We start from the raw sequence: 23,587 nt of genomic DNA on the forward strand, positions 1-23,587 counted from the left end.
AGTCCAAGAAGAGTCCTCAGTTTTAAAACCTCAGTGATTGGTGGGATGGGGTCACAGTGGGAAGAGAGGCAGAGAACCCAGGGCTTGGTAGGCAAGGGGATGATGAGGTTGGCTTTTGAGTAGTTTGAGGTGATTGTGGTGGATCTAGGTACTGCTGTCCAGCAGGCAGTTAGAAATGTGAGTCTGGAACTCTGCAGAAAGACTGAGACTGGAACATTTCCAAGACTCCCTTGATCACAGAATTTTTTTTTTCCACAGAATATTTTCTAAACTCTAATACATGGCTCATAAACCAGACATGCATGGGAATTTGTGATATAGCTCTTTTACTAGGATTAAAGAAGACAGAAAACTAAAAGGTCCTGGACAAATTATTTGCCGGGAGAAATGATAAGATTTTGGCATAGATATTTGGAAACATAACAAAAAAGAAGTAAACAAATATGGAAGAATGGTGGTGGCTTTGGCGTGTATCTCTGACCATGGTGGTGGTTTTGGTGTTCATGACTCCCGAGGCTCCTGCACATCCTGGCCAAAGGAAGAAGATATTAGCAGAAAAGGTCAGACAGCTGATGGACTGGACTCAGAAAAACAGAGTGATAAGAATGAATGATGCCATGTTCAATCGTTTTGTATTAGAAAAACCTAGAAACTATTCTGTTTTTGTGCTGTTTACTACTCTCCAGAAGTTTAGATTATGTGTAACATGCAAACTTGCTCTTCAAGAATTCCAGATCTTGGCAGATTCCTGGCAATTCTCCAGTGCATTCAGCAACAAGGTATTTTTTGCTATGGTGGATTTTGATGAAAACCCCGAGGTCTCTGAAATGCTCCAGGTGATGTCAGTTCCGAATGTCCTCCACTTTTCTGCTAAAAGTGAATTTAAAGCAGATGACATTTATAATTTCAAAGAGAGGGTTTTCATAGCGCAGCAAATGTTCACGTGGGTAGCCGAGAGAACTGAGAGATGGATGGTCAATGTCCGAACCAGGAAGCCTATACATTATTACTATTCCTTCAAGTTAGGGATATCTTTGGCTCTCATCGGTGGGCTTGTGTATGTATTGAAATGGAATAGGAAATTTATTTTTAACAAAAATTTATGGGCAGTTTTAGCTCTGTGTTTTGTGATTTTGATGTCATCTGGTCAAATGTGGACTCATATACGAGGAGCCCCATTTGCTCAAAGCAATACTCACACAGGACAGACACATTATATTCATGAAGTGCATTACTTTCAGTTTGTAGCAGAAGTGTATATCATTTCTCTGTTTCATGTGTGCATTACCCTGGGAATGTTGCTGTTAGATACAGCTGCCACCTCTCCTATGAACGTTATAAATAGGAAGATAATGTCCATGACTTGTTTGTGTCTAGTTGTAATATTCTTCAGTTGGCTGCTTTCTCTCTTCAGATTTAAAGAACCTAACTATTCATTCCACATTCTCGTGGATTAAAAAGGATCCTAGAGATGTAGACAAGGAAGCAAGAAATTTTTTTTAAATGTGAAAATAAAAACATGAAACAGCAGAATATGAACTTGTAACTTTTTTAAGTGATTAAGACTTAGCCAAAGGAGACATGAGGTGCCCTGGCAATAACAAGCTATTTTCTCTCAAAATCTGTGAAGTGTTATGGTATGCATCTTCTCTGTTCTTCTCAATTTTCTCCTCCCAGTAAATGTCATAGATTACCTTACTTAGTGAATTCCAATAATTAAAATCCTCAGAGTGTACCCCTTTTACTGAATTAGGACAGTGTTTAAAAGTACTTTAGTTAATACTTGGTCAGCTGATCTTTTTCTAATATGAAAAATATCTTGATAAGGTATCCATACCCACATCTAGCTACTGAAGTTAAAACTGTATTGCCTTTCTTGGAGGTGTATATTTGCACAGCTTACTTCGTGTGTTGTTGCCTGAAGGCTTATCTTTCTTTAGCGTGCACTTCCAATGTCTAGAGGCAGATACAGTACTATGTGGTGCTCCATCTCCCAAGTCTTCCCTACTGAAATACACTATTGTGCTTCTTGATGGTTGTAGATATTACAGACTAATTAAATACTGGATTGTTTCTCCACGATCGTTAACGACTTTTTATCCGGAAAGATTTCAGGTAAATTATCTTTCTTTATTTCTCTTCCAAGAGGGCAATTTCTAACAAAATAGTAGTTCCTATTTTGGTGTTGATGTGAGGTTGTTTTCAATTAAATTTAAATCTAAGGGAAAAATATAAAGACAATTCAGAGGATGAATGATGATTTTATTCACCCTTTTCTGTTTAGAAGCATGCTAAAATGTCAGGTTATTTCCAATATGCAGAAATGTAAAACTGAATGTCTTAAAAGCTGTTCTATTTTGGCCTTTCTACCCTCTTAAGTGGAAAAACAAAGTACAAATTTGGAGATTCCCCCCCCCCCCACCGCCCCCTTACCTTCATTTTGTCGTATGTAGATAACCAAAGTTAAGTTCTAAATAGCTTATTAATGTGCTTGGCAAATGACAGCAAAGTTGTATTTTACTATTAAATTGAACTCTGGTCTTCCCTCTGGAAATTGCTATTTTAGAAAAGTGAGAACTGTGATTGTGAAAATGTTTTTCAAGCAACAGCAATTTAGTGTCACATTAGAAGATTTCTGCTTTAAATTGGGACTGGCTTTGGCTGTTCACAACCAAGTGACCCACCTTCGAGGTACAGTGGAAGATCTTGACGTTTTTGTGTGAGTTGTTTGCCAAGGGATTTGGGTATAGTTGCTCGAGTAAATTGTATTTTTTTTTAAACACAGAGTGAGTGGAAATAGTTTCTCTAACTTAGCCATTTTTGTTTGTTTGTACACTACTCCAAAGGAAACTGCTTGACTCTGGCCTTTTTTCCAGCTTACTTTTCTGTTGCTCTCGCACCTGTCTCAGGCCAAATAATTCATGTTGAGATCCTCAAGGTTGAGACTTAAGTGAGACTAAGTAGTTTTGTATACAATAGCCAAAGAGAATGAACCGCTGCTTCAACTACACAGCTGCAGATGATTTAATCTGGAGGTTGAAACAACCAACAACCCCCCTCCCCGACTGGATTTGCCCTTCCACTTTCTTGTATAAGAAAGTCTATCAGTTCAAATGAATGGAAAGTAGCTTTGCTGCATTCAAAGTAAAGTGTTATACTTTTGTGCAGATTTTAAAATGAATATCTAAAGGGTCTTTTTTTGGAGTAGAATAAATTTTTATTACACAGCATCTTATTTTTAAAAAGACTTTATCTTCATAGAATACATCTTCACCTTAGAGATTCCCACAATGGGAAAACAACAACTTATTACTTATAATTTTGTATCTCTGGACAGACTATTTTAGGACAAGTAAAATAAACACATTTGAGGATTAAGTCTAGGTTTAGAATCTGTAACAATTTGAAACATCTATAAAGGGACCTCTTCCCTACATGGAATTTCTCTATATTCAGGAACTCTCCAGGCTCTTCTTCCTAGGATTTAGAAATCAGTAATGTGAAATATCAGCATTTCTAATTTGCCAATTTACCTTGGACATGTAACCATCAGTAACTGGTATCGACTGAACAGAGAGGGGAAGTTTGCAAAAACTAAACACTGCCTAATTTTCTGCAAAGTCTTTATTATCGAATTAACAGTCTTTCCCTTTCTCTACCATCCTAGGACAAATATAGAAGTCTGATCAGATATTGAGAGCAATAAAGCTGAATTCCCTTTAAGAGTTTGATAAATTAAAAGGCAAAAGCTCATATATAATGTTTAGTTATACTGAGACTCTTGTGAGAAGCTGAGAGACACCCCATTAACTCCCCAGCATAGAGAACTCAGTCTGACAAGTTTTGGTTACAATTCCTCTCAAATCTTTCCTCAAAGATTACATTCTAAAAATAACGAGGTGATCAGGAGAAGAGGTTTGTCTCACCAACGGACTTAACCTGTTATTTCCTCCTTACTGTGAATTGAATGGCATGACAGAGCAGAGGCAAGGGAGGTGTATAATCAATTTTCAAGGTATTACGTCTAAAAGGTCAGAGCTTCCATAGCATAGCAACAGCTGTGCAGATGCCCTCATCGTGATCGTTGAAATAACAAAGCCTAGCAAAGGTGAAAGCTGAGAGTGCCAATCCCTGGAACATAGTCACAACTTGTCCAATGTCCCAGTGACTATGAAGAGGGAAGGGCTGCAGCCAGGGAGTAGTCCACCGCAGAGCAAGGATTCAAATAAGCAGTTGGAAATAGGCCCAGGAGCAAAACACTGACAACCCTCTCACCAGTCCAGTGGAGAGATGCAGCCTTGGAACCAGAATGGTGGATGGATGACAGGTGAATGTCCTGTATTCCACACCATCCTGGGGTAGGTTGGTCCTGGAGAAATGCTGAGACATGAATGGTCTGACCACTGGTGCTCGGAGGAACAGAGCTTGTCCTCCTCAGGCACCACAGAGGACACGGCCTCCAGAGAGTCGCCCTGTCGCTCCTTAAAGGGTCTTAATGTAGATACTAGTAATACTTTTAAATTAAAGATTTAAAACACACCTTTTAATATAGTAAAAAATAATACTATTCAAAGGAATACCACAAATGGCAAACATTTATAATCTAAAATCTTTATAAAAGTACAAAAATAAATTAGAAAAATTAAACTCATAAAATGGTTAAGCAACCTTAATTTTACATTTGTATGAAATACAAGTGAAAACCATCTGAATGATAGTGGTGACTGAAATCCTGTTTGGTAAAGTATCCTATTCCTATGTTGTTTTTGGTTTTGGTTTTTGCAACATAATGTGCAATTTCCATTTGACAGTTTATGTTGCAGTAAATAAAGAGTAATATTGTACAGTTAGCAGTTGCAAGTACTTTTGAGTTGGGCTGTTTCTGAGGTCAGTTAGCAAAAAAGTCCATTAACATTTTATTTCAGCTGAGAATCAGACATCATATAAGGCTTCATAATCCTAAACGACGAATATGTCTGCTTTGTTTATAAGTAAATCTTGAACCCAAGCATTATTCTTTTTGTAAAAAAAAATCTTTATTGGCGTATAATTGCTTTACAATGTTGTATAAGTTTCCCAAGGATTATTCTTTTTTTTTTTTTTAAATATTATTTATTTATTTATTTAGGCTGCATTGGGTCTTCGTTGCTGTGCACGGGCTTTCTCTAGTTGCGGCGAGCGGGGGCTACTCTTCATTGCAGTGCGTGAGCTTCTATTGTGGTGGCTTCACTTGGTTCTAGGTGCGCAGGCCTCAGTAGTTGTGGCACATGGGCTCAGTAGTTGTGGCTCGCGGGCTGTAGAGCATAGGCTCAGTAGTTGTGGTGCACGGGCTTAGTTGCTCTGCAGCATGTGGGATCTTCCCGGACCACGGCCCGAACCCGTGTCCCCTGCTTTAGCAGGCAGATTCTTAACCACTGCGCCACCAGGGAAGTCCCCCAAGGATTATTCTTAAAGGAAAATATTTTAATAGAGAAAAGTATGAGAGAAGTGCTGCTCTATAAAGGCATTGCAAAGATCTCTATAGACTGTGGAAATTACAGAAATAACAAAAGTGACAGAAGGCAGGAAAACAGTCATCTCTTTTCTACAGATAAAACTAAAGATTCCAGTCCCCTTTATGATAGAGACATTTTATCAAATATAGTAAAAATGATCCCATCCTTTTCTGGCACTGACAGATTAACCTAATTAATTTCCTAAAAGCATCTGCAAGGTATGCAAGTCTCAGCAGCCAAGGAATTTGTCAAATGATCAGACGACTGAATCATGGAAACTACAAGAACTGAGAGTTCAAGATGTATGGCCCCCCTCCAAAAAAAACCACCTCGGAATTTTACCTTAGACTGCCGCCTCATTTCTCTATGCTTTAGTGTAGTGCTCTGAGCACCCTTTTCCCTGAAGTTTCAAGCAAGTGAAGTCTAATATAATTGGTGACTTGTTCTGTCCAGTCCAGCGTGTCTTATTAATCAATCAGAGCAATTGTCCGATTACTGTCTGCCTAGATAGCCGTCATACTTTTCTGGTACTACACTTAGGGATGCTACAGCCTGATTTATCAGAGCATGCCTTCGCATCACCGTTACACATATTTCCCCCATTTAACTGTATGAATTTGGGTGTGGTTATTGACGTTTTTAGAATTTTCCTATATCAGTGTAGTTACTGGGCAGATTGACAGTAGAGTGATTCTCTTCAATTTGTCAAACTTAACAACTGACACACATAGTTAAAAAAAACTCAACCCATCAGCATTTGTTAGTTAAGCTAACTAGTGCTTCTTCAGCATCAGTAACAAGATCCTTTAAGAACACAAACTGTACTGTTAGGGTTGCACAGACTCTGGCGACATGTAGGTGGGAGAAGACTGGGGTGAAGAACACACAGTAGCCAGAAGGGAACAGACTGAATTCTCTGATGTTCTGGAGAACATAAATAGGGTAAATGGAAATAATGAAGGGACAAGTTTTTAATATTTAGGCTGGACTGCTTCAAAGTAGTGAGTTACCCCCAGGTAAGGAGCTCATCCTCATAGGGATTCCTGCTTGCTTGGAGGCCTCACCTCACACTAGGGTTCCTTTGAGTCCAGAGATGGCAAAGGAAAACATTTGCCCTGTGCAGACTGGGCAGAGTGGTGGGGCTGTGGAGAGTGTGCTCCATCCAAAGGGACCAACCACTCTTGGGCTTCCCCTGGTGGCAGCTGTGAAGGGATACTGAAGGAATAGTGAAATCGATGACCCTCCTTACTTTTTAAGGGATTTTTATGTGAGATCTTCTGATTTTTTAAATATTAGGAACTAATAAAAATATTTTAAATACCAAACAAAAATTATTCACAGACAAATTGGCTGCCAACTTGAGACCTCTGATTTTACTCTATTAACTTCAATTATGAAATGAAAAGTGATATACCTGAAGCTATGCAGTTAGGACAGTTGAGAGCTGGTTTTCAAAATTTCAGTCCAGGGTTTTCTTGCATATTATACCTGGGCTGTGTATCCACTTCAGGGCCTGTGACGATTCCCTGTCCATTTCAGTTTCTTTTTTTCCTGCCTATTCTTAAGTTCTTTCACTGCCTGGCAGAGTTTGCAAGCCTGGCTTCTTGCTTACCCCCCTTTCCACGCCACCCAATGTCTTAAAGGGAGGAGAGTCTAAAAGAACCAATGTCTTTTATTTAAGGTGGGGGAGAAACTCTTTTATTTATTTATTTATTTTTTGAATTGTATTTTCCATCACTTTAATTTTTTTTTATATGGAGCCCCAGCCCCGTCAGGCATTTTTTTTTTGGTCGCACTGCGGAGCATGCGGAACTCCCCCAACCAGGGGTCAAACCTGTGCCCCCTGCAGTGCAAGTGCGGACTCTTAAGCACTGGACCACCAGGGAAGTTCTGGGTTGGTGGGGGGCCGGCACAGCAGAACCTCTTTAAAACCTGAGTCCCACCTACATGCCCAGCACTATTAAGTACCCTCCATCTATTAACTCATTTAATGTCCCAACAGCCCTACTATTATCTCATTATAGTGGAGGAAACTTGAGATTTAGAAGCATCAAGGAACTTGTCTATTGTCACGCAATCCAGGTTTGAATTCAGGACTTCGTGATGATTAAAGCCTAAATTCTTTCCGCTCTATCACACTAACTCCCTTTACCTAAGCCTGAAGTGCTGTAATGATGACCACAAAACGAAGTTTGGAGCAAAGCTTTTCTTTTTATTGCAGTTATTAGTGAAAGTTACACTTCAAACTGAAGCTAAGCAACACTAAAACCATTAATATGTTAAAATCAAGGATTAAAAACAAATACAACTAAGAACACTTCCAATACACAGAGTGGCAGAAAAAAGAGGAGTGGTTCTGTCACAGGACATTTTAGTGACAGTTTGGCTCAGAAAGAGTTACGACAATTTCTTTAACATAAAATACTGTAAGTGACTGAACTGCTTAAAAAGCGGCTTGAAGCTTCTCAATCTCAACCCTAGGTTTTTTTGTAGTAAATTTTTTTGGGGGAAAGAAAATTTAAATACCCCCCAAAAGTATTTTTGCTTAAAAACTTTATTTGCCTTCTGCTCATCTTAATGACATACAGTCTTTAAGGAATTAAAATGACAACCATATCCAAAGCCTGGCCCCCAAGTACACAGTGATAGGACTCAACATTTGGTGTTTCTAATTATACAGTGATTACATATATATCATAGACTAGCTCCCACCCACCATATAATCCAATTTCCTCTTAATAAAATGTGGCAGTCAGGTTTAATATCATTCAAGATTTTATCCTGTAGCATATTACAAACTCAGACTTACTCCATTGTTTTAACTAATGGTATCATGTAACCAAACATTAACAAAGGAAGGCTTATAAACATTTTGAAATTCTGCAGTCTCTAAAGTACTACAGTAAATTGTTCTTACTTATGAAAAGCCAACAAAAAATATAAGGCCAGACCAGGTGTAAGACAGGATAGGGAAGATGAGGAAGGAGGTTTGAGTGTCCATCATTTTACCATGCTGAAACTTGGTATATTTGGCAAGAATAGTCAGTGTGGAAAAGGAGGATGGAGAAAGAGGTTACTCTGATTTTATGTAATAATTCAGTTTCTAAACATACTGATATTAACTCCCCAAAATATTTCACATCTGCAATACAAATAGGCACACACGGTTAAGATGGTTAAAAAGTAAAATTTAAAAGGCTATTTGTCCATCTGCAGGACATCTGCAGGAGGCCCCACCTCCCCACATGTCCTATATTTACATTTTACTTTTCAGAAAAGCCCCTTTTAAAAGAGTGCTATTTCCTGTCCACTACTTCGGGCTTAAAAAAAAGCAGCAATTATCTCAAGTGGGAGCAGTTAGCAACGCTTTAGGGGTGTGTATTTGTGTGTAATATAAATGTTCTCTAGACTGAGTGGTCAGATTACACTGGAATGGTTATATTACAATTTTAGTCCCCCAAACACTAAAGAAACACATTATTTTTTCTATATAAACTTATGTAATACACAGTGTTATAAACATAGAATATTTACACACACACACACACACACACACACCACTGCTTCCCACAGCCTATGAATGCATCCATATACTAGTTCACAAGAATGATCTTTATTCACAAGATACAGTAATACTTTCATGGGGCCCATAACTGAAGACAGATATTAAAGCTACACATGACAGCAAAAATTGTTTAAAAGTATTCCTGATATATCCAATGTTCTCAGCTATCTCACCCAGCAAGGTGGATGTTTTGTTCATTTTCCAAGCATGAATCTCCCCAACTTTTCAGTTCTTGTAATTCTCATTATCCTATAAAACTAAGATAGATCTCATCCATGTTAGTGATGAGCTGGAAAAGCCCAAACTACCTGCAACAAGGGGAGATCAGCATCTATAGAAATAAAAAAATAAATGTTGAATGCATTCATACCCTGTGTACCTAAAATGCATCCTTTAATTTCTTAAACAAAACAAAACAAAACAAAACAAAACACAAACCAAACTTGTCTGTTTCAACAAGGAATTGCTTACACAACCTGTGGTGATGTGCCCTTTGTTTTTTTCCTAGAAACAAGAGCCCCTTCCCCTCAGGAAAGTGGGTAAGCCTGTAGAAATGTAAGGTTCTGCCCACAGTCCATAAAGATAACTGGGTCAGACACCAACAGGCTTCCTGATATCACCTGCAGATGCTCAGAACTGAATTTAAATGAAGAAAAAACCCTTTTACTATATTTTAATTTTTACAGGTACATGGTGATTGGAAAGCAACGGTCAACTCTGCAAAGTGGTAAGTGAAATAAGCACACTTTCCTTCTTAAAACCTAACCCCTTACGCCAAAAAAAGGTTCCAAAAAAAGGTACCAAAAATCTGCAAGAAACAAAGGGATAACTATCTGGTTGTACAACAGCCCCTGACGCCAATCTGTAGCAAAAATGCCTGAAGGCAAAAGGCAAAGTTAATTTCTGATTATCTGATGGTTTCACCACATTAATCTAACTCAAAATACAATCACAGCTGCCATAGCACCACTAAAAGGAGTTTGGTTTTTGAAGTTACGCTTTTTCCAAAGATTATTATAAAGAAAAATTCAGCCTGTGCAATAAATATCTAGCAGGGGAGAAACAGAACAGAATACGTTTGTAGGTGAACACCATACCGTGATAAAGCCTCAGTTTCTTACACTTGTTTGATAAAATGATCTAGGGTAACTAAAGATACTTTCATAGAGGCAAACTGGAAATGAACCCTTCACACAACAATATTCTTTTATCTTTAACTTCTGAATAGCTTTTCTTTTGGAGAACTCAAGCACTGTCACAAACATTATCCTATTCTTACAACTACTTTGTGAGGGAGGTGAGGGCAGGTATTATCACTACCATTTTATAAGAACCTAGGCACACAGAGATTAAGGAAATTGCCTTAAGGACACAGAGCAAATGAGTGGTAGAGCTCTGACTAAACTCCAAATCTCAGTTCAAGTTTTAGAGCCCTTTCTACTCTCAAAGGCAACAAGTTCTCAACAGTCTTTTTCCAGTTGTGATCTTCTAAAATTTCCTGCATTTTAAACCTATTTATGCCTTCTCCTTTACAGCTCAGGTTTGACTAGGAAATGAGTTTAAGAAGACTTTTAATATGGAATTCTGCACACACCAAGAGGCATATATGTGAGAGAGAAATTAATATCTATAGAACTAAGGTCTGAAAAAATCATTATGTAAATTAAGAGGAAAGAATAGTCTTAAGTATTCATTCAATGTAATTTTTACATATTTAAGAAGATGTGTCAGAATAAAAGTTACAAATCTTCTGAAGTTTAAATCAGAGTCTGATTCATTAAAACCAGGAGCTACATTAATTTTCCTTAAGAATATGGGCATCTCTGTTAGAGAAGATTGAAATATTACTTTCAAGAATTATTTCTTTTATCACTTTGCTGTAACATCATATTTCAGATACATATTCTGTTCATATTACCACTCTATAGCTAGCAAAAAACTCTATGGATAGAGATAATACCTGCAGCACTAACACTTTCAGTCTTAATTCTCATTTAACCAAGTTAGGATTTCTTTCCATCTATATTAACTAAAGTTACATTCTAATGATTCTCATTATCTTCTTTTTGTTTTAGCCCTCCTGCTTTTATTTTTAACAGTGTGTGTGTGTAGGGTATGGAGAGGGAAAAACTGCACAATTCATAAATGGCATAAAACACTGATTACATCCCAAAATAGAATGATGGCACTCAAGTAAATCAAAGAATGGTAGGTCAAAGAAAAAACTTTAGAACCCAAACATGAAAACAGTATTCAAAGAGTCTCTCAATCAAGCTATAACTTGCGGCATGTGATCTTCCTTTCCCAAGTATTTTAAAGACTCTTACCATTTACTCATAGTATAATTCTATCTAAACTGCCTCTAAATACTTTTTCTTTTCTTTTTTAAAGAGGAGAAAGGCATTGTACCCTGGGCTAAGAAATGAGAAAGCTCCTGGAAAACTTTTAAAGAATCTTATAGGACAAAGTATTAGAAGATTTTGGTTAGTGCTTGCTAGTCCTGATTTTTGAATTAGAGAAAGAGCACAGGCACATCTGCAGGATCATCATCAATACTATGAGATCATTCCCTTTCTGTGAAACAGGGAGATATCTGCAGTTAATTACCACTGGAGATCCAAATCTGTTGCTACCAAAACCAAAGGTTTACCTGCTACCAAAGGCTCCTCTTGTTAAACTCCCTGGGATCAAACTGTATCCATTAACCTGGTTGGACCGTCTATGTTAGGCAAAATTCCCCCTTCATTACAATCTACCAGTGTTTCCCCCAAATCTGTTATCAAAAAATATTTTCATTACAGGAAAGATTACCTTGTCTGGAAAGGTCCTGTTTTTGGTTGGTGTTTTCTATATAAAGGGAAAAGCTGGAGAAGCCATGTTGATAGTAATGCCATGGCTCTATTTAAGGATAAATACTTCATTTCTTTATTCAGAAGCAAATTCTCTAATCAAAATAGATGCAGCTTTAGATCTGGGACAACAACATAAAATAAATTTAGGTTACAGAGACTCTCTTCTTAGGTTCAAATGGCACCAGTTCCTCTTTTACAATGTGACTGTGAGAACCAGACAAATACCAAACAATTGTAAGGTTTCCCTCCAAGGATTCCAGCAAAGAAACCTTTTCCTTTTCCTCATTTCCCCCCTCACTACATACTCTTACAATCCCACTAGTCCATTTCTTCACAAAGATCTCCTATCATACCTGCAAACATTTTTTGTAGAAAGAGTCTTTTCTTCTTTGGTTCTAAAAATAAAGGGCCAAATTAAAGGATTTTTGTTTGTTTGTTCTTCCAACTAAAGCCATGAAGTAAATAAAGATGGAAAGTTTTAGGCATTAAATACCAGGGTAATCTCCCTCTCTAGTTTCTGGCATGGCCTCTTAAACTTTAAACATAAAATTACAGATGTGCATGCAGTCAATTTTTAGAAATAATAAAACAAAAACAAAAACAAAAGGCAAAGAAAATAAAGTTCTAATGACCAAGAATCCCATCTGTTTTCTACTCACATAAGCCTATTCATGACAGTTCTAAGAGATGACTGTAAACTTGAACAAGTCACCAAGTACTTCACCGTGGTAAGTCAGTTACTGATGCCAGGTGCCCTGATTTATGGAGCCAACCAGTTAAAAGAGCAAAATAAGCTCTATGTGTCCGGTTCCTATGAGCTTTTGGAAGGAAAAAAAGAAAATAAAGGATGATTTCTACTCAAAGCTGCCTTAAAAATACTGATCTACAAGAATTGTATGCCTGTCAATCTAGGACAATGTTGAAGCATAATGAATAAAACTATTAAAATTATAACTACAATAAATATCCTTAAGAGGGGAGCATATATTTGCAATAAAAATATATCTGACTGATTGATATTTAGTTTTTTAGTATCAACAAATTCCTATAATCGGAATACCAACCTTCAATTAATACTTGATGTAAGGGTAAGGAAGTAGCTGTGTGTGTGTGTGTGTGTGTGTGTGTGTGTGTGTATCAACCTACTGAAACTGGCAAAAACGTGAGGAAAAAGTGATATGGCTAATGTCTATACGAAATCACATGCTGATTCATTTTAAATTGTTAAATTTCACATAACATAAAAATAATACTTTTCCAATTATAGTCACTTGAAACTTTCTCATTTACCCCTCTCAGTGAAAGAATGTAGTATGGCAAAATGTCATACATTAAACCCTGATAATTTAGAATTTAAAGCTCAGAGGAGGGATAAAGTTTATCTTTTAATCTCGTACAGAAAAAAATGGCTTACCAAGCAAATTCACCATGTAAAAACACAATGGAAATATTTTACCTGTTTAACAGAATTCACTTTTTTCATGCAGCTTTATAAAAAGTTAATGTCAATACAAATAATCTTGATCTATTCACTAGGAAACTGGAGTAACCATATATGCTTGAAATTAATTTTCTATAATCATACTTTTAACTGTCTTCCAATTAATTCACATTCATAATTATTACTTAAATTTTTAAGTAGCTGAAATACTGTATTAGTCTTTATCTCTGATTCTACCTAGCCACTTAAACTCTGTTTCTTCACTGATGAAGAAGAAACAACTTTAAAAGTATGGTAGGGTTCAATCAACTTTAAAGGTATGGTAGGGAAAAGATTAGGGTAGCAAATCTTCCACATAACATAATCATGGTGGGGGCTGGAGCACCCCATTTCAAAGTCAATTATCACTGACTTCTGGATCATTTGCTATTTGTTTTCCAGGCCTATGAGAATGGTATCACAATCCTAAGGCTGGATGATGTATCCATTTAAAGCAGTTTCAATGTAGCTGAAGTTAGAAATAAGAAGTGTAACAATCAAGTTGCCCCAAAACTGCAGATCAGGTAAAATAAATCCAATCCATTAGTATTAGTTTTCTACTTAAGGGAAAGAAATCTAAAGAAAAGCCCCACCTCCCCTCCACGTTTAGAAATCTGTCTAAAGACTGTCTTTAATGCCCACTATATAAACAACATTAAGTATTCTAAGTTAGAAAATAGTGTTAATGGTTTATTGGTTTATTGGTAAAAATCCAAACTCTAGACTTTATGGAATTAGTAGTTTGGTTGGCATATTAACATTCCATCTTAATCTTTGCCAATATTACAAAGAAAGAGGAAAAGCTAGAGATATCTATAAAAATAAAATACCTTAAAACCAATATCTAAGCAAAATATAAAAGTTGCGCACAAATTGCCAATAAATATAAACATCACAATAGAAAAATTAATATTAAAAAAATAAACTCGTAATTGCTATTATGACATTATAAAAAATGAAAAAGTTTAATGTGCATGTATATTTGCAGACAGATATAGTACACTCCAAACAATCAATATATTTTTACTATCATTATTACATAATGCAGCATACAAGGTTACTGAGGTGTGGTGTTTTTTTGTGTGTTTTTAAGTCTATTCTTTTCTGGGAGAGTGCTCACCAAATTCACAAGCAAGAACCGGTTAGGTGATCATTTACTGCTGTTTACTACTTCCTAGTTCAGGGGAAAATTGCTTTCCGGTAGATTACTAAATTTCCAACCAGTATGAATAGTCCTGCTATTATCCTCCCTCTTATTTCCTCCAAAGCCCAATTTTACCTGTTCTATTTCTAATTAATTGATCATATAGATGCACTGTCATCATTTTTCACCTATGCTAGAAAAAAGAGGGAAACATTTAGAATATTTCTTGCTGCCTGAAAAAGAAAAAATTTCCCTAAAGATAGAGAAATAATCATTTTACTTCTCCTCTTACACTGATTTCCATGATGACTTGGCTCCATCTTTATAAGCCGTCTTCTTTAATAAAGATTAATTAGAAAAGGCTGCCAGGAGATATTTACAAAAGGGTCAATATGCGGGGGCGGGGGGAAGGTAGCCTATGACATAATTTCTGGCAAGTTACCTTTGCCATCGGGCACTTAACTACTATATCCATACTCTTGTTAAAAAGTTAAGCAAACTTGCTGTTTTATGTGCCTTATAGATTACCTGCAACACAGCTGAGAACTGAAAGGGTTAATTCTGTTAAAAACTGTGTTTTTAAACTTACAAAATATATTTGGTGAGCATTTACTTAGATACTTTACTGAATAAAAGCTTTACTTGGTTCCCTTGGACCAGATTCAGAACAACAAATAACATTATTTATATGAAACGGTCATACCCTTGGAATTCTAAAATAATTTATCTTTCAAATTTTTAGCCTCATGCTATTTGAAAAATAAAAATCTACAGCACCATCTTCTGAAAAGGCACTTTCTAAGAACCGCCTTGCTTTAAAAAATGATTTAAAAATTTAATTCAGTGTCTACCCTGAAGAACATCTCTGCTTTACTGACACGCTAACATAGACACAACATTAGAGTTTGGTTACCTAAGACATTGATTTCAAAAAGGAAGGGAGACCAGTGGCCAGATAGATGATTTGATAGCATCTTAATTTTGTCACACTGTTGGCTACCTGATATTTCAATAGGGCTTCTCATTGGTAAATCTCAACCCTCCATATGAAATTTATTAAACTTCTATCTTTAATTCAAATTAAAATCTTTAACTTCCATACTTTAAGAGCAAAAGATTCTTACAACGATGTAAAAATATAGAGCACTATCTTTGATGGGTAAAGAAAAATAAAATTGAACTAGCAGTAGATAATATTAGCACAAGCCTTGACCATTATATCTTAGTTAAAAGAAATGATTTTGACCAACATGGAAAATTATAAACTGAAATGTACCACTTTTAAAAGTAGGAAAAAGTTAAAAATATTTTTCCCTTTGAGGCTCTCTCTCTCTCTCTCTCTATATATATATATATATATACACACACACACACACAGAGAGAGAGAGAGAAAGAGAGATTGTATTTTTCTTCCTGGGAGTCAGCTTAGGTTTCACTAATCACAGCATCATTTCCAATATTGCCACTGATCAAAAATGTTCTTAGTATAAGCAGGAAATTTTTTTAAAAAGATTTTTTGGAGAAAATTCTGACTTTCACATCTAGGTACTGATTTTACACATTATTCCTGGCTTGTTTTTTGACTCCTGTAGAATCACAAAGTGCTTTATATGATCAAATGAGAGGGAAAAAGGAAAATAAAGACAGACTTTAGAGTCAGGGTTATACTGCCACTCACAAAGGCCTCACTTGATATAAAGTCTCCCAGGTATTATTACTGAAGCTTTAAGAAATCCATGAATTCTCAAAAAGAATGAAAAGGATTAAAAAAGCCAAAATAAAGATGCCAGTTCAATGGTGTCTTTTTGCAGCTTGACTGATAACTCATAAAAGATAATTTAAGTAGCAAGTTACTGTTAGGGGCAACTTGTCTTTAAAAACTATTCAATAGGAGAACATCTAAGAGGATGAGTTAAATAAATATTTAACCCAGGTTTAATGATACTGAATAAAATTTATGCCAAGCTGTCAGTTAAGCTTCTTGGCAAAACATCACTATCAAGTTTTAATAGCAAGACTACAAAATATTCTAGCTGAATCCAAGTGGCTAGCTTCACAGATTTCATAAAAATTAACACCCATGGCAAATTCATGTTGGCCTCTGAATCAAACACCCACCAAATTCCTTGAATAGGAGTCTCTAATTCCTGGTCTATAATCCATCAATAATAGATCCTTCAGACTGATTACTGGCACTCTGAGTGTTCACCTTTTCCTTAAACATTGAGATCCTCAGCCAGCCATTTCTACTGAATGACAACTCAGCTTCTATCTCCTTAGTCATACTTTAAGTCTATCATGACTAAGCCTGTCATGAGGTCTGTCATACTAAAATCCATTAGAGAATATATAAGTAAACTTTAGGCAGTGGTGGGTCATCAGAGAACCTAGTTTGGAAAACCAGTATAGGTGTTTAGAGGGCTATAAGTCTCCATGCTAGAAAGTAGAGATGAATCTTTATCAAGTGCCTTCTAAAACACCCAGTACATTCCTACTAGAATCCCACCTAGACTCTCTTGTAGGAAGATAAATAAATTAATAGGTTACAAACAGGAAGATTTCCACAGAAGAATACTTTTTCTGAGAAACTTGTTAAACGGTAAATATTAAGAAAAAAATAAAGGGCACCTGTACTCCTGTGAAAATATGCTAAAAACCAGTACTGAGGAGGCTGAGGTACCCTTTTCCAAAACTGCTAAAGTAAAAATCCACATTTCTAAAACAAAGAAAGAGTATCCTGATATTAAATTGAAACTAAATTGGCAGCACCCTTTGTTACCTTGATATTTCATGTTCTTAAATCTTATTTAGGAAAAAAAAAAAAAAAAAAGTCTAACACTAGCCTTGAATCCTGCTCATTTCCTTACTGTTAAGTGCAGTAACTGTCAGACTCTACTTCATTAAATAAATATAGCAGCTACGGTATTATAAATGCATGGTCCTCAATGCCAGTAACTTGATACTGTAATATAAAACATGTATCAGCACTTTACACATTTGCCATCCAGAATATACATTAAACTCCCAATTCTGCTTCACATGAAAATCTATTATACCAGTTGCTGGGACTGACATTTTAAAGTCATTCTTATATCACAGAAAACAGCAGACATAAATTCAGCATTCATTGTATAGTTAGTGAGCAAGGGCAGGAACAGAAAGGTCACTGTTGAGTTTCATGACCATTAAACTCAAAACAACCTTTTTTTTTTTTTTTTTAAATAAAAAAGATCAGCAATTCTACACCAGAAGTATAATAATGAAACAAATTTCAAAAAATATTTGCCACCTAGTATTTACCTTAAAGTTCTAAGCACAAAGCTTCTTATAATTAAGTTTGATATACCAATTTGTTAGTAAGCAAAATAGAATATACTATACATATTCTTTCAAGTTAACCAACTTTAAACTAGCAATGTTGAAACTCTAAGAGCACCCTAAAAAGAACTCACTTCAAAGGTAAAGCTTTATATTAAAAAAATTTTTTTTTTCCTCTGTAAAAGTCCTTCTAAATAGATTTAAATTATGGGCTTTACTTTAGCACATGTGAGATTAACTGACTGAAAATTAGGTAAAGCAGGTAAATAGGGAAAGGTTATCTACAGTTCTTCCCTGGGCCCTAAAGTTTTCCACATCAATCTGTACAGCTCCCACTGATAAAGGAAGATGTTTTACTCATACTGAGCAAACATACGCCATCAGGTTTTTACCACCTAGGATATACAATTTTCTTCTCTTGCCTATGTTCTTGACTATATTCAGTGAAATTTCAATGTAAAAAAAATACACTCTTTATAGAAATTTTTTGGAGGAGGGGGGAGGGTTGGGAGAAAAATGTATACACTACACAAACATTACCTTATGTAAAGAGCTTTAAAACAGTGTTGTAAATTGCATTTCAGACACTTCAATATAATAAACATACAAAATACAGTACTTTCTTAGTTTTCTGGCAGAGGGACAAAAGATTTCATACCTGTTGGAGGATATGGGCTCAGATTTTAGGCTCAAAATACAGTAAATTGGCAATAAGTGTGGATTATAAGTAAGAGAGAAACTACAGAGCTAATCCATTTGTTTTCATGTGCAGATGGAATTCTGAAAGGTTAACAACAATGCCCACTGGAAACAATCTGTAATATCTATACTCTGAACCAGTGCAAAAAAAAAAAAAAATTAAAATGCAATTTTCATGAGTTACAAAGTGCAAAGCTCCCCTGAATCCAAGGTTACTGATAAACTCGGTTTTGACAGCTTTATAGTATTTTTTAATATCTTAAAGTGAAGTCAATAAAACAAAAGTTTTGCAAAGCTTTTTTCAACATTTCAGTGATTTAACTCATTTCAAATGCTCAAAGTCCTAACTTCCTTTGTCACCATCACCCTAATTTTAAAAGGAAAGTTACACTGGTGATGAATTAGCAAAAAAAGTTTTTAAAGTATCATTTTATATTTTCCTGACTCATTTTAGTAAATGAAAATGGGCACCTAACCAGTATGATTCTTCAGTAAACATGATCTATTTTCAAAGAATTTAAATATCTTCTAAATCTTAAGCTAGTCACTGTCATTACTTAAAGTTCTTCAACTTTATTTCTAATATTCAAGGTTAACACTCATTTAGGAAATTTAACTTCCTTCATTTTCATTATGATTTTTATAAGACATGCTTTAAACTTGAAAATTACAAAACTTTCCTTCTGAAATTAAGGCTATATACTTTGCCCTTTTAAAATTATGGAGGTGCCTGTTTCTCCCACTCTCTGTGGTAAAGATGTGAAACAGACACAGCTTTCTTTTAAAACTGCTTATTGCACTAAAAGAGAGCAAAAACAAGTTGTCAGTTCTTAAAATAAACATGATTATATTTCTATAAAAGATGTTGCCAGCATGATTCTATAATTATTAAAGCACTATTCTAATAAATATAAAAGAAAAGGAAGCTATACTTCAAAACACATACATATATGTTTATATATATACAACACACATATATATAAAAATATATATATATGAAAATCACATTAAGGTATGAGAGGCAGCAAATAAACTAGTAAAAAAAAAAACCAAAAACACCCTCCACAATCCCTTCTCTCCACCCAATTTCAGAGGCCTCAACCCTACACAGTTCCAATCATTTAAAATATTTACCCTTTATAAAAGTTTTAAGGGATTTCCATGTATAACACATAGAAACAGAAGACTTTAGAATACATATCACTAATAGAGAAAGAGAGTTACAACTTCTGACAAAGTTGTGTGTGTTTTTTTTAATATATTTATAGCAGCTTTAACAAACTCACTAAAGAAAAAGAATAGCTTAGGTTGCTACTGCTTATGTACACATTGCACAAATGGCAAATGTAAGTTGAGAGCAGGAGGGGGCAGACATTCACTCTCACAAAAACATATTTTATATATATATATGTGTGTGTGTATATATATATACATATATATATATATAGTTTCTTAAGAAAGCAATACCAAGAGTTGAGGACTCAGAATTATGTATGAGACAAGACAGGAGTAGGGCGTGCAAAATAAAAATCTAGTTTGCCATGCTTCATATTCAAATGAACCAGATACATGAACATTTGAATGTTACTGGTAGCATCAGGGAAAAAAAATGTAGGTGATGAAGGCAAGGGAGGTAGAGAGAGAAATCATAGTGGTGGTGGGAGGATAATAAAAGGGAAAGAAAGTTCCCCAATGGAATGAACTATAAAATATATACAGAGATACATATATATCTGCTATCAGTGTAGATCCAGATATATATGCATATGCAGTATGCATGTATATAAGTAAAATATACAGATAACTTTTACAAGAATACATGAATGCACATTTTTTGCACACATAATTGTGAACAATCACTTTGATTATTCATATAGGTGTGTTTTTTAAAAAACCATCATTTACTTTTTCTTTACTTTTTTTTTTTTGCAAAGAGTTGTGCTGCCAAGCAACTTGAGGTAAAGGCATTAAAAGGGTTAGACTACAAGAAAGTGAAAACAAAACGATCGCGATACTTCCTACAGGAGACCGCACAAAAAAGCAGTTGGCTGGTTTCATATTGCATAATGGTGCTGTGTTCCTTGATGAAGTAAACAATCTTCCTTGTATCAACATAAAGATCAGGCCCTGGCCCCCACACAGTGTTGGTTTCTGTACGGCTGGAGGCATCCCCACTCAGCTGACTCCACTGGAAACATAAGTTGTATGTTGATTCATCTTCCAGTTCTTCCTCTCAGAGAATATTCTTAGACTTTTTAAGCAAAGTACATTGTGCGTAAGGTATCTTGGTGAATCTGTACAGCCTTGGCAAGAGCTTGTGGATCTCGTCCATTGCTCTGTCCTGAAACGTGACTTCCTTCAGCACTGTAAGAAAAGTGGCAGTGAACACAAAACCAAACCCTATTCTGATGTAATAATTCTGAAAAATATTATTTGTAGAAAATTTTTTAAAAATTAAAAAAAAAAGAGGCCAGTATAATGAACTCCTACATGTCCATCATCCAGTTTCAATAATTATTAACTCAAGGCCAATTCTGTTTTACATCTCTCACCTCTCCAAGACTATTTAGAAGTAAATCCAAGACATCCTATAATTTTGTCTGTATATATCACTTTTATTACCAATAATCTCTCCCCTGAATTAATCTGGTAAAGCAACAAAATCACTACATCACACTATTGCTAATAAGCCCAGACTGCACATTTTAATAGGAACCCTCATCTTGGGCAGTCAGTTCTATCATAGCTTTTCATTTGGATCACTGACTCTTCTAACAGCCTGTGGAAATTTAATTCTAAATGGCAGTACTTTATGGCAAAGAGAGAGGCACATACTTACATGTAAACACTTAAAGAAATTTCCCACGAAAATCCTAACACACAGAGCATACTTGGATTTGGGTGAGAATCTGTATTTGTTATGCTTTTATATTACCTGTCATGTTCTTTGTCCACAAGATGATATCTGGCTCTAAATGCTACCAGGTGAGCATAATACGCTGGTGCAGGTATAGAAACAGATCGTGTACAGCGCACATAAGTGTGGCAGAGCTGGTAAGTTAGCAGTTGAAGTTCATCTGCAGTAAAGCAGTTATCATCCCATAAAACATGATAGTGTGAAGGACGGCTGGTACCCTATAGAAGGCAATGGAATATTCTGCTGATTTCTAAACTTTTAAATAAATATTCACCACAGACTAAGTGAAAAAACAAGCTTTGTACATTAGCAAAATATATCCTAATTTAATAATCAATTAAAAAAACATTTAATTGATTCTGGGTATATATCCCAAAGAAGTAAAAACAGGGACTCGAACAGATATTTGCACACCTGGGTTCAAAGCAGCATTATTCACAATAGCCAGAAGGTGGACACAATCCAAGTATCCACTGATGGATGAATGTATAATAAAAGGTGGTGTATGTATGTATGTATATGTGTGTGTATATATATATATATATAAAACGGAATACTATTCAGTCTTAAAAAGGAAGAAAAATCTGCCACGTACTACAACATGGATGAACCTTGATGATGTTATGCTAAGTGAAATAAACCAGTCACAAAAGGACAAATATTGTACAATTCACTTATATGAGGTACCTGAAGTAGCTGAGTTCATAGAGACAGAAAGTAGAATGGTGATCACCATGGGTTGGGGGGATGTGGGAATGGGGAGTTAGTGTTTAATGAGTACAGAGTATCCGGGAAGATGAAAAAGTTCCATAGATAGAAGATGGTATGACTGCAGAATAATGTGAATTACTTAATGTCACAGAACTGTATATTTAAAAATGGTTAAAATGGTACATTGTATGTTATGTGTTTTTTACCATAATCAAAAAACAAGAACATTAGTTGAGCTCCTATGTATTAGTCACTATGCTAGGGACTGTGAATTCAAAGAAAAACAAAGTAAACAATGTCAAAACAATGGAAACATAATTCAGTAGAGGAGTAGAGGAAATAGAGCATCTGTAATTATAAAACAACTAATAAATGGCTATAGTACTACTGGTACTTAGTCCTATATGAGAATACCAAAGGAAGTAATTGTGAGGGTGAGCCCTGGGGGTTCTTCACCAAGAGGGGAATGAGTGAGATTTGGCCATTATGGGATGGGCAGGGTGAGGAGACACTGGAGAGAATGAACAGCCTTTACAAAAGCACGGGGGCATAAAATTTCATGGCATATTTGGGGAATAGCTAATAGACTAGGATCAACAGAATATGGGGCACGAGGGGAAAAAGATGAAATTGAAATGAACATTTGGAATCAGACTGAATGACATGCTTAGGAATTTGGACTTTCACCTGTAGGCAGCAGGGAAAGCACTGCACAGCTTTTTTTTAACAGGAGAGGTTTTGGGTGTGATAAGATTGGGGGTTTTATAAAAGTAACATCAGCAGTAATATGGAGGATGGGTTAGAAACAGAATCATGATGAAGCAGAAAACAGAAAATCTGAACAGACCTATTACTAGTAATTGAATCAGTAATCAAAAGCCTCCCAACAAATAAAAGTCCAGAACCAGACAGCTTTACTGGTGAATTTTACCAAACATTCAAAGAATTAATACCAATCCTTCTCAAACTTCCAAAAAATAGAAGAGGAGGGAACTCTTCCAAACTCATTTTACAAGGCTAGCATTACCGTGATACCAAAACCAGACAAGGATGCCTCAAGAAAAGAATTACAGGCTGATATCCCTAATGAACATAGATGCAAAAATCCTCGACAAAATATTAGCAAACCAAATTCAACAATACATTAAAAGGATCATACACCATGATTAAGGGGGATTTATTCTAGGATGTGAGGATGGGTCAACATCTGCAAATCAATCAATGTGATACACCACATTAACAAAATGAAGGATAAAAATCGTATGATCATCTCAATAGAGGCAGAAAAAGCATTTGAGTATTTATAATAAAGACTGTCAACAATGCGGGTATAGAGGGAACGTACTTCAACATAATAAAGGCCATATATGACAAGCCCACAGCTAACATCATAATCATACTCTAAG

The 23,587-nt window shown here is 35.6% G+C and overlaps 1 protein-coding gene and 2 pseudogenes across 6 annotated transcripts in view; 1 reads left to right on the top strand and 2 right to left on the bottom strand.

Moving 5' to 3' along the window:
- The first annotated feature begins 433 nt into the window (after positions 1-433).
- Positions 434-14,090, top strand: LOC309614739 (dolichyl-diphosphooligosaccharide--protein glycosyltransferase subunit MAGT1 pseudogene; annotated as a pseudogene). The gene has a single exon. The product of its transcript is annotated as a dolichyl-diphosphooligosaccharide--protein glycosyltransferase subunit MAGT1 pseudogene (transcript).
- LOC309621118 (succinate dehydrogenase [ubiquinone] cytochrome b small subunit, mitochondrial pseudogene) lies at positions 3,108-8,309 on the bottom strand (annotated as a pseudogene). The gene is made up of 2 exons: positions 8,305-8,309; positions 3,108-4,481 (listed from the first exon to the last, which is right to left on the bottom strand). The product of its transcript is annotated as a succinate dehydrogenase [ubiquinone] cytochrome b small subunit, mitochondrial pseudogene (transcript).
- A 4,305-nt stretch (positions 14,091-18,395) lies between the features above and the next one.
- The window catches only part of AGO3 (argonaute RISC catalytic component 3), a 117,719-nt gene continuing 112,527 nt past the window's right edge, over positions 18,396-23,587 (bottom strand). For all 4 annotated transcript variants that reach the window (XM_082363038.1, XM_082363042.1, XM_082363041.1 and 1 more), the window contains 2 exons: positions 21,489-21,688; positions 18,396-20,917 (listed from right to left, as the gene is read on the bottom strand). In XM_082363038.1, the coding sequence (XP_082219164.1) occupies positions 20,809-20,917; positions 21,489-21,688 (309 nt within the window). In that variant the 3' untranslated portion in view covers positions 18,396-20,808. The remainder of the gene's footprint in view (positions 20,918-21,488; positions 21,689-23,587) is intronic.

This window comes from Balaenoptera borealis (genome assembly GCF_965194805.1).
Source record: "Balaenoptera borealis genome assembly, chromosome: 1".
In the NCBI taxonomy this organism is placed as follows: domain Eukaryota; kingdom Metazoa; phylum Chordata; class Mammalia; order Artiodactyla; family Balaenopteridae; genus Balaenoptera; species Balaenoptera borealis.